This window comes from Rhopilema esculentum, chromosome 21, assembly GCF_057945365.1.
Source record: "Rhopilema esculentum isolate cy_ngs chromosome 21, ASM5794536v1, whole genome shotgun sequence".
Classification (NCBI taxonomy): domain Eukaryota; kingdom Metazoa; phylum Cnidaria; class Scyphozoa; order Rhizostomeae; family Rhizostomatidae; genus Rhopilema; species Rhopilema esculentum.
In genome coordinates this window covers 6,265,366-6,277,549 of record NC_142835.1, presented here as the reverse complement: position 1 = coordinate 6,277,549, position 12,184 = coordinate 6,265,366, and the positions used below count along the sequence as shown (strand labels likewise).

The following is a 12,184-nucleotide window of genomic DNA, read 5'->3' as shown; positions in this document are numbered from 1 at the left end:
TTGATTTTGCCTAATTGATAAGAGCAACGTGCCCATCCTAAAGGTGTAAATCCACTCCCGAAAATGATCCGCGGATAGGATCTGGATCAGATCGAGTTGGTCTGGCCCGTTTCGTTCGACCCGCAGTCTTTTCGGATTGGTACGTAAATGACATCTGTTGTAGTCCTTGCCTAACGGGATCCTTGCCTAATGACGCAGGTGTTCTCTGTTATTTGAAGATTTCCTATTCAATGTCGATCATCAGAAAACTACTGTACCGGAACGATTGGAAAAAGGTTGAAGCGATTTTACCTGAAAAACTGGAAGAAAAACAATGTGTGGACAAAATTGAGCAAAGCAATGCGTATTTAAAAATCATCGGGTTCTTTCAAAAACGGAGTGAAATCGTGAGGCCCGGGGGGACATGACCCCAACATTTCTGCAGAGCAATAAAAATATTGAGGTAAAAATAAAAGAAATGTACTATATCATTCTGTAATTAACGGTGCTTTGTAATCCATTAAATATGTTCTTTAACTTTAGCTAGGCTGCTATGTCTTTGAACATTGGAATTTAATCTAGGAAATCGGTCATTGTCCACGTTGTACACCGAGTAACAGCTTGGCTTAGGAAATAGACCGAGAAACCTGATCCAGATTAACTTGGTGCCGTGCCAGCACAAATTGACGGAGTTTCGTTTTTTCATGGCCTAAGCTTGGCAGCGAAGGTCCAATTGTTAAAGAAAACGTTCTCGGAAAAATTACAAAAAGAGAGAAATCAGCTGTTGCAGGAAAAGAAACAGCAGGAAAGAATACTTTTGAGGATATGTTTGTACTATAAAAGGAAATAAAATTTGAAGTTTGATTGTAACGCTAACCCATCCCTACTAAGAGAATCTAGACGCAATTTTGGGTACTTTTAAAATCTAAAAAATGTTTTATTACAAGATTTATTATAAAGGTTGTTCTAAAACTTTACAAGACCTTTCCTATTTGAAGTCATCTTTACAAAAGACGAGACTATGGGACATATTGATAAAACAAATCTTAAATATATTGCCTCGGGTTTTCCTTTAGTCAAAATCCACTTTAGATACAATTTCTGGCCACCCCTAAGACAACATAATTCAAAAAATTTTCCCAACCCTTTCAAGACTTATCGTGAAATTAAAGCCCACGCCTGTTTCATACGTATGCTTTCAATTCAATTTCATACGTATGCTTTCATGACAAGTCAAAAGATTTTTTGAGAACTGTAAAATTAATTATTGCTGTTGGAAATTATTATAGTTGCCCATATTAAATATGGGCAACTATCTGTTAGAAAATTGTCGATTTAAAATTTTATTGAGGGGAGTTTTCGTGGCAGCTTTTCAACTTTTAAATTTATCGAAAAACATATTTCTAGAATAATGTTTTTCATACTTTCTTAAAAAAAGAGTTTCTTCATTATCATTTAATCAATTTTAACATTCGGTGTCCTATAATGAACTTTTGCATGGTAGGAAATTTTCCAATAAAAGTTTAGGAAGTATTTTCGCTGATGCAAACAGTGAGATTCGTCAATATATTGTTTTCACGTGTTCATGAAATTTTACGTTTGTTTAATGACGACCAGCCAACAAAAAAACTGGGTGGTCAAGAAAAATTAGAGCTATGGGTTTTTCTGATTGTCAAAAAAAAGTTTCCTAATTTTTCTGATTGTCTAGAACTCGTTTCTTATTTTATATGTAACATCTATTGCAGTTTAGATTGTAATAGATGTATAATACTGTTCTAAATTTGCATATGTGTAGTACTGTTCTAACTTTCTTCCCTCTCAAATTCCTTTTTGCCTACTTGCTGTCGCCATTTAACGATCCTTTATATACAGGCCCTTATCTTAATGGCGTAATTTTTTATCGATGTGGCGGTTAAAAGACTGACGGAATAGGGCCAGTGCTCAGACCCGTCGCTAGCTATTGTGCTCAGAGGGGCCGACAAAGTGGGTGAGCTGTCCTGTACTTGCCGACAAGTTTAGAAATTTGCCGACAAAAAGAACCCCTAGATGGCAAATACTCCTCGCTTTTGCAATGGAAATTACAGGGGAATGTCACGACTCACCTGCGTCCGGTGCTCAAAAAGCGACGGGCCTGCCGGTGCTCAAAATGCTAAAATATTGAAAGTTTGGAACAAATAGTGGCGCTATTTTTGCAAGTATGAACGCATTTGTTCTGCTTGTTTTTCCAAGTATAAACAAATTTTGAAATGTTTTTGGAAACAGATTAGATAATTCGACGAGGCCAAGGTTAAAGCTCACTAGTCCGGAGAAATGTAATGATACCAAGTCCTCAAGATTGCAAAATTGTTTCCTAGCATTCACTTAAATAGTGAAAAATTGCAGCTATCATCGCTAAAGTTCCCTCTTTCTATTATTTGCGCATCTAGCATTATTATCTGTGGCAAAAATAACCATTTTTAGAATAATGACATCAAATTGTCCCATAATACGGCGAAACTGTATCAAAAAAGAAAAAAATATAGGCTAATTTCAAACATAAAAAAGTTTAAATCTGCTAGCGAGAGTGCTTTGGAAGCCAAGAGAAGAGACTTCCCCAGTCCGCACCGAAGTTAACGCAAATTGTTGCCATGGTAAACATTCTTTACTCTGAAGTCAATTCCATTCAATTCAATTCAAGAAAAATATGTAAAATGGCGGCTGGATGAAAATTGGATTTTTCACTATACGGCGACTTTCGCGTGATCTTGCTTTTAGTCTCATTTATTAAGCACTCTTGCCAGTTTAAGCGATGTAAATTATACAAGTGCTGACAACTGATGCATTTAGAAAGAATCGTTTAATAGATTTATTCAATAATACAACCAACAGTTTCCGCTCCACAAGCAATGTTACCGCAAGATGGATGACAAATCTTTGAATTTTGAAAGGTGCAGTATAATTATTGTTGCTAATTAATAAGACGACTTATTCTTCAAAATTGTTTCTACTATCAGTGACAATTATTAGGTAGTGACCAGAAGCCGGACTGCAGTGTAGGACAGTTTCCAAGAAGGCCTCTGGTGTGCAGGTCAGGAGTATAATTTCAAGGGTGCTTGCAAGTGCGCACTTCAGTTTTGCATATAATTTACACAATTATGCTAGAGCCCAAGGATATCGACAAAGATAAGTAAATAGGCATGATTAATAGTTATTTTGTATCTATCAAACCAATGCAACATGCAAGATTATGTCGATCTTGTGGAAACACGATTCTTTATTTGCCCTAAGCGTTTTAGGACATACCTATATGTCTCAAAATGCCACACCCGTTACCAGGTGGGCAGGTACATTTTAAAAAAATATCTCGGGTCTGCACTTGCCACACTCTGCAGTCTGGACCAGAAGAAGAGCAAACAACTTTCAAGCAGACAGCTTTTAAGATTTACCAGTTCTTTTTTCTTATTTTATCCCTATCACAAAACTGAAATTTTAACTTATAATGAAATCGCTTTAATTGAAATAACTCAAAAAATATATACTCATAATATTTTTGACCCTCTTGACCCTATGTTTTAGCATAAATCTTTGCTGCTGCCCATACCATCCTACAATTTTTGGGACATACTGCCAATTCTTCATGAGAATGCAGAAAATGCCAACTTATTCAATGTTTTTAATTTCAAATGAACTTTTAATCTAGGAAGAGAGAGAAAGATGCTGCTGAAACAATTGAGAGATGTTGGTGCTCTTACAGAGATCACCAAATGTTTAAACTCCTCAAGTATGCTATCTGTGCTGCAGTATGTATTATGCTGAGTTAAATCAATTTTTTAAAACATGATTTTTAACAAGGATTAAAATTTTAAGAATTTTTAGCTTTTGCCCATGAACAATGAAGCTGACAGTGCTGGCTGGTTTTCAACTTGTGTAACTCTCAGATCAGCAAGATAAATTGGGAATTCTTAATATGCAGATTGGCAGATTCCGCCCCTATCATTTCTGCAGTGTGTCAAAAGCAATAAGGACTTTTGTTGTTAGCAATAAACAACAATCAACAGAACTCTGCTTTTGCATATTTTAGGTTAATTCTAACTATAGCTTGAGTAGCACTTTTAATTCAATAAGACATTAGAAGCTCTATGGTAAATACTACCAGTTTTCAGCAGTCTTCACAGTATAGGATCCTGTGGGATCCTAGAAGGATCCTAGATTTTTAGGACAAGATCCTACCAAAAATCCTGCAAGATCCTGTGTGCATAGGATCTGATGCAAGATCCTATGTAAGGATCCTGTAGGACAAAAAAAACTAAAGATCTTACACAGGATCCTACCAAAAATCCTACAGGATTCTAAAAGAGGATCTTGAATAGGATCTTGCTAGGATCCAGAGTGACATTGCAGGATCTTACAAGAACTAGATTAGGATCTTACACATAAGGATTCCAAGATCCTATTGGATTGTGACATGGATCCTGTAGAATCTTAAACAGGATCTTGTTACATTCTGACCAGGATCCTATCAGCATCTTGAATCCTAAGTGTTTAGGACCCTATACAAGATTATACATAAGGATTCTTCTAGAACCCTGTAAGATTTTTAGTAGGATCCTGCGTAAGATCTTAAGCTGTGTTTGTCCTAACAGCATCTTGAATCCTAAGCAGAGGTGTGCTGCTATCAAAATAACAAGGGGGACTCTTGCACAAAATGTTGCAGAAAACAATAGAAAAAGTAGAAATTTGCCAAGTTTTTGGCATTAACATGGGGGGCTCAGCTCCTAGCCCTACACCTCTGATCTTAAATGTATATCAATCAATTTCGTGGACTATTGATGCAGCAAAGCACAAGAAAAACAAAACATGTGCATCATAACAATCTCTGATGATTGTATATACCACACCCTTAAGTTTAGCTGTATTGGCTGAAAAATTTTTAAAAATCGATGACGAGAGAACGCTGTATACAACAATTTCAGATCCATTTTCGGAATAAACAACATAATTTTGAAGTAATCCTTGAAGCAAATCAACCTATTGGTCTCAGAAACTTTTTCACCTGATTCTCATTCTTCAAAAGGGGCGCACAATTTCTAAAAGGCGCCATACTTGTCTCAACTCGTCGAGGGAGGGGCAACTGCCCCTAGTTGCCCCCCCTTAAATCCGTAACTGGCCTTGGGTATGCTCAGGCTATCAATTTCCTTTTTTATGATTCAAAAAGTTTGAAGTTTGTCTAAAAGACATAAAATTTGTCCGCCATAACTAAAGTACCAGTTTTATAACGGAGCAGCTTTATTACTGCACAAAACCGTTATGTCACTGCACAAATTGGTTATCATTGAACCTATGTTGTCATGTAAATATGGTTATAGAAAACGATGTTGAACTGGAAATATTTTTCAAATAACAATTTTCCGGTACCGCACACATTGCTATTTCTCTCGTTGGCCTTACCATGAATTTATTTTCTGTATACAAAATGGATCTATCTCACGTGGAAAGATTATCTTTCGTGAAATTCAGCTGTTCAGCTGCTTGTAAGACAGGTTTTCGAAAGACTACAAGTTGGCAAAACACCTTGTTCAGATCTCCTTTTGAAAATTTTGCGAAATCCAAAACCCTTTCTTTCCTCGTATTTTATTAACTTGCATTTCTTCGATGCCTTCATCTTTTGATTAGAATATACACTGCCAGGAACAAACGCAGATTCGTAGCAGCCATACTGGATCCATGCAGACAAGTGGCGGGGAAAAGATCGCTCTTTTCAAATCATAGGAAATCTCACTACTTTTACGATGACCCTTATTACATTATGATAACATTTTTTATTCTAACGATCCTTAAATCATTTTAATGATGGCGTTTTCATTTGGATTATAAGAAACATAAGCGACACGGACTTAAAAATTATGTTTCTGATGATCGATACGATCCTTCTGACTCTAGTAAAAACCAGGTGTTCAAAAACTTTTCACTGTTTTTCATTTCAGGCTATTTGCATGTAGCTATGTTGCTAATGCTACCTTCAGGGAAGATAGCTCTTTTGATGCAAATTCAGATTCTTATGACGAAAGTATGATGGCCCACGCAACAGAAAACATGCATTTGCCTTAATGTCTTTTGCAAGGTGTTCAACAAGTGTTCAGCTGTTTTTGATTCCAGACTATTTGCATCCATGTTGCTAATGCTACTGTTCAGGAAAGATAACTCTTTTGATGCAAATTCAAATTCTTATGACGAAAGTAGATGGCCCACAGAACAGAAAACATGCATTTGCCTTAATGTCTTTGCAAGGTGTTCAACAACTGTTCACTGTTTTTATCCCAGGCTATTTGCATCCATATTGCTAATGCTACTGTTCAGGAAAGATAGCTCTTTTGATGCAAATTCAAATTCTTATGACGAAAGTAGATGGCCCACGCAACAGAAAACATGCATTTGCCTTAATGTCTTTTGCAAGGTGTTCAACAAGAGTTCAGCTGTTTTTGATTCCAGGCTAATGTCACCCCCTGCATCCATGATGTAGAAAACCTGTCATATATCATATATCATATTGATTTAAAATTTTGCTTATGCTGCTGTTAATAGAATATAACTCTGTTTTTTGTTCTCAATGTTATTAAACTTTTGCACCTTTTTCTTTTGCAAATCTGCAACGGTCAAATTTTTCTCTGAATCCCCCCCCCCCCTGAACTGCTAAATTTTCTTTTTCAATTTCATATTGTATGTTGGAAAATTTTGCCAAACTGGCATGATAGGTTGTCGTTTAATTTATGAAATATTGTTGTTTAATTTAGCCTTTTAAATGACTTACCGTCTCGTGTTCAAACGACGTTTATGCGCATGAAATTTTTTGAGAGCACTTTTGAATCTATGATTCAATTTCTAAATAATCACAAAATAATTACAATTCACTAGAAATCACATAAATCACACACAAAACTGATTTATTCGCCAATTAATCACTAGTGATTATTAATGTCGTACACACCTTTTTCAGAGTGATTTTCCCCTCGATATACAGGATCCTGAATAGATCATATACAGGATCCTAAACAAATCCTATACAAGACCCGAATCATGTCCTACAGGATCTATACAGGATCCTATACAGATCCTGTACAGGAACCTGCAAGACTTTTCACAAATATTCAAGAAATACATAGAATCCTATTAGGATCTTATAAGGATTGCTTTTATTCTTATCAGGATCCTGTAAAATCTTATTAAGGTCGTATAGGATTCTATAAGATCCTATAGGATCCTGTACAGAATCTTGTACAAGATCCTGTAAAATCCTTTACCAATATCCTGTGAGGATTCTGCGAGGATCCTATACAGGATCCTGCAAGATTTTTCTCTGATTAGCCAGTTTTGTCGTTTGGGAAAATGTATGCTTGACAAAAAAGTAAAGAAAGTAATCAAGTTAAAACTGAAGCAATGCAAAGTGTGCACCTCAAATTATCAAACTTAATACCAGATTGCTAATGCTATCTGTCCTGGTTAAGCCATTAGCCTGGCATTAAAATACGAGGAAAATTCGCTACTTGTCAGTAAAGCTGTCCTAAAATACAAAAGGAAGGGATAGGTGTCCACTAAAGAGATACCAACATGTGACCTTTTAACTTCAGTATATACTATTTATATGGTCACAACTCTACTTGCAAGAACAACTTAAAACCACGATCACACTTTGATAGCCATTTCTACTGTAACCTTTTAAAGACTCTACTCTTCTTCTCTCTCGTGAGACTAAATAAATAAAATTGTTGACCCATATGCCCATTTTCACCAAATCAGTTCTATTAAAGAATTTGTCTCACCATCGGGTGATTTTAAGATTTTAAATTGATAAGGAGTCATGTATGAAAGAGGAGATGATAAATGCTGTGCAACACATCGCTTTAAATTTTTGTGAGTTTTACATGTATATGTTCAAATTTTATAAGCGTCTTTTTTGTCTTGAAAGGAGCACTCTTTGACATTTGAAGTCTTAAGAAAAATTTCACCAGCAGAGGCTGACTTACTACAGGATCCTGTTTTTCAACCAAAGGTGAAATTTAGGTAAATAGAAATAATTGATTTTCTTTTAAAACACTTCATGATTTACAGCAAGTGGTAATTTTCTCATGTAAAATTAACTAAGTGTACTATAGTGATGGCAATATCCTATTTTCTAGGGTTTATATTTGTAGAATAGGAGTAATTTTTAAGTAAGTGAAACTTATCTTTCTTGTGATGACTCTGTAGTTCCAATGTCCCTTGAATCAACTATATATTACATGCTCTTACAACCTTACAAAAGTTCCTCAGACTTAATGTATCAATCAGAATATTGTATAAGCTTATCTTTTGATGCTGAACCAAAATAAAATGAAGATGGGGAGTATTTCTATGATTTGGTGATCCCAAAAATCTGGCTCAAAAATTGCAATTCAGTGCAATATTCGCAGTTGATCTGATCACGTGTATCTCTAATTTCTCAGGTTTGCAGGTTGTGACTTCCCTCCATACATAGTTTTTAAAGTTTATATGCAAAGTTCTGGCAAAGGCTTGAAATATATCAGTGGAAAGCGAGCTATAAGACCAGCTTCTGAGGTAATAAACATTTTTCCATGCGATTAATGTGGGAGCTCCCATTGGCATAGCAAAAAATACCCACTTAGGAGGCTTAATATATATCTTTCAGAGCATTAGGGCTTCATTAAGACAGAACTGCTCAAATGAGCCTGAAATTTGATAAATATTGACTGTCCTCCCAGCCCCTATGTCTCCCACACCACTGGGATCTCACTTAATAGCATCACAGCTAAGGTCCTGTAACTGCTTTGATAATCATTCATTTCCAATAAATAGTAATGATACAAACAAAACAAATATATCCTTTGATTTTAATGTTATAACAGGCACTGCGGAGAAGGGGGTGCTGGGGGCTATAGCCCCTCACTTTTTGCCAAAATGCAAAAATTTAACAATGAATCACCAGTCAAGCCCTCTTTTTATTCGGTTTTGGCTCCCCCCTTTTTAGACCCACAGTTTTCTCAACGCTCTGCGATGCCTGTATAATGATTGCAAAACATTATAGAAAGTTTATCAGCATATTTGAGTAATTTCTTTGTTGAATGTCAGCCGTTCTAAGGAGAAAGTGTACAAAGATTTTTTTGTAAAAGCCAACAAAATTTTAACTATGGATAGATTAATAAATCCCTGTGTTAATATCGTTGTACATCATGCATCAACCATGCCTGTTAATAAAAATAATTTTGAGGTATGCCGAGCACTGTCTCCTGCTAATTTTCTATCATTTAGGCTGCTGCAGATGCATGTAGGCAAATGGGAAATCGTAAGTTTTATGATCTGATGCTACAAGATTTTTGCCAGAGTAAACAAGTTAAGATAACCGATGAGTTGGATGTGACAAATCTCAAAGAGTATATGCAGGTTTGAGTTTAAAAGCACTGTATGTTTGGTATTCCATTTTTACTGAGAATAGGTTGAAAGCCTTGAGACAAGTGGCGCAGTTAAGGGCACCTTAGTTGGATAACTAAGGGCCACCGACAAAAGGGAACCCCCGAATTATTTTAACATCTTCCATGTTTTTAAGACTTTGCTTAACTTCAACTAATTTAAAAACCTTTCAAAGATCTTTAACTGGGGCTTTTATAATTAATCTCCCCCTAGATAACGAGGAAAACGTCATTTTTGTATCTTGCTTTTTGTGTTTGACATGCCATACACCCTTGGGACATTCTTGGGACATTCCTGCAATCCATAAATAGGGCCCCGCCTCTGATTTTTCCTTAGAGCCCCACATGGTTCCGTTGCGCCACTGCTTGGACCCCTTTTATTATTCCTTACCCTACTTTAAACATGTTGATTGCTAAATAACTGGACTTCTCATTTTCTTTGGAGTTACAATAAACTTCTGCAGAACATTGGCAATTACACCGCATCGTAATGGAAAAGCTATCGTTTTCAAAACGTGTACGGTCAATTATATGTATTTCATTGTGCTCAGTTTTGAAGTTGTTTTCCTTAACATTTTTCTATTATTTATTAGCCTTGACATTGATTTGTTTTTAGTATTTAAAAAACACTGACGAACTTCCAGCAAGCCTAGGAGGAAAAGACAATTCATGGAGAAAATTATCTTTAGAAGGTTCAAACAACAGTTTTTCCATCTGCTCTCACATACATTATAAATGTGTTGTAAAGTTGTTGATTAACTCGATGGGATTCACAACATATTCGTTAAAGTCTGTTTTTGACCCATCACGTCCGTCTTTAAGATTGTGTAGTAGAAGCAATCCTTTCTATATCTGATAAAAGCCCTACGAAATAAGCGGAGAAAACGACACAGGTATTGTGCCGTTATAAAGTTATGGGTATCACTTCTTATTTGTTGCTTTAAGTACAAACGTTCCAAATTTTTATCCCATTGAACATCGATCTGCCGAAATTTTTAAGTGAATTGAGGTGATGAACAAACAGGGCCACTCACTAATTTTACATCACCCAGACACAAGCGCCAGATTCTATCATTATATGGCAATCATTTGATTTTCCATTTCGAATAAAAATGTAATGGAAATTTTCTGATTGATTTTAGCCTTGCCACGACAAAACATAATGTACGACATTATGACATTCGTAACCAGCGGTTATGCCTCACCAAGACTTACTTCAGAGATGCCACATTTTGTTGCCACTAGACCGAAAACACAAGAAACTCAGCTAAAAATGTTGCACATGATATCCAGTTCAAGGAGGTACTATCTTTAAAGTATTCATGTCTATCTTGAACATCGCCTTTTTGTATCAACGGAAATTCATGATTCATCATTCTTGAGTTCAATTTCAACATATTTACCACATTTGATCTATTAAACGCCCGGGCGTTTATTAAAATTGTTGGCTTATAGGAGAGTTGACTATTAGAGACATGATGTCTGTCCTTGAAACATGGTATTTCTTTATCATCTGAACCATAAGTCGACAAGGGCAATGCTTAACATCAAAATGTTTTAATGGTGAATTATTTTCTGACATGGCTTCTAAAAACGACGTTAAACACGAAATTGCTTTTTTGCAAAATTTCTAATAATAGCTCTGGGCGTTTATAGGAGAATGGGTGTTTAATTACCTAGTTTGGTTTATGGTGAGCGTTTATATGGTAGAGCGTTTATAAAAGAGAGGGCGTTTAATAGATCATATACGGTATTACATTTTAAGTGATTTCTTTCTGGTGTTTTAACCTCAAATAAATCCAAAAAGTTAATCTTATTTTATTAGCATTATCTGGAACAGGTTTTGAAGATTTCTTTTTCTCTCATCGTAGGTTTAAAAGGTTAAGATGATTACATTGAACTGAACAAGTGTATTTTATTCTATTTTATTCTATTTTTTTGCGTTTTAGCAAGTCAGTAGTAAAAGAAAAACTGTCTGGAAGGAGAACCAAGAAAGCAAGAGAGCGTGTTGCGAAAATGAGGAAGATGTACGGAATAGATGGCAAAGAAACACCCGTAAGCCAGTGTTTATTATTCACAGTTTTAATTGATAAACAATCCTGCGAATTCTTGCAAGTGTTTCTGGACAAGGCTGCAATTATAAAAAATTTCTTAGATTCTCAATATCATAGGGCGTGGGAAATTTTAGAGCTACAGGCGAAATTTGAGACCACTGAAAGGGATACAAAATCAAGTTAAATGCTACACACACACCCCGTAAAACCCCTGAAAAGTTTTTTAGAGAGGTGGTAACAGTGAGTTTATGTCGCTTAGCTGAAGTTAAGAAAAGAAAAACTTACGTTAGAAGGGGGCGTTGCAAAAAGCAAAGAGGCTTCAAAGTTTTTAGCCATTAAGGTTTATTCACATCGAGATTTAAGTATAAACCTCACACCAGATTTACCGTTTATTCTGCGCTAGGAACATCAGTCAACGGTGTATGATTCTGCTGGCGTTAAGGTTAACGAGAAGTTGCAGTTGGTGGAGGAAGATGATGACGTCATTCTTGGTGACAATGAAGACCTCGAAGACAATTGGGAAGGGGAAGGAAAATCGTTGTACGAATGGTCACAAAATCTGTCTCTTGAAAATGCAAGTTTCATGAGCCCCTAAGGCAAAAGTTTGAAAATAAAGAACAGATTAACTTATTTCAATATACTTGTCTTTGCTATCAATATTGACTATGATTATTGTAAAGAATCCAAAAGAATTACTGTGATGTGCTTATC

General features: G+C 35.8%; 1 protein-coding gene across 1 annotated transcript; it reads left to right on the top strand.

The window, feature by feature from the left end:
• Positions 1-2,571: 2,571 nt before the first annotated feature.
• On the top strand, positions 2,572-12,182 carry LOC135684311 (uncharacterized protein CXorf58 homolog). The gene is made up of 9 exons (XM_065199829.2): positions 2,572-2,906; positions 3,659-3,758; positions 7,922-8,016; positions 8,439-8,550; positions 9,262-9,393; positions 10,036-10,111; positions 10,562-10,721; positions 11,369-11,474; positions 11,877-12,182. Exons 1-9 carry the CDS (start codon positions 2,878-2,880, stop codon positions 12,066-12,068), a joined length of 1,002 nt encoding a protein of 333 aa, XP_065055901.2. The 5' UTR covers positions 2,572-2,877; the 3' UTR covers positions 12,069-12,182.
• Positions 12,183-12,184: the final 2 nt, after the last annotated feature.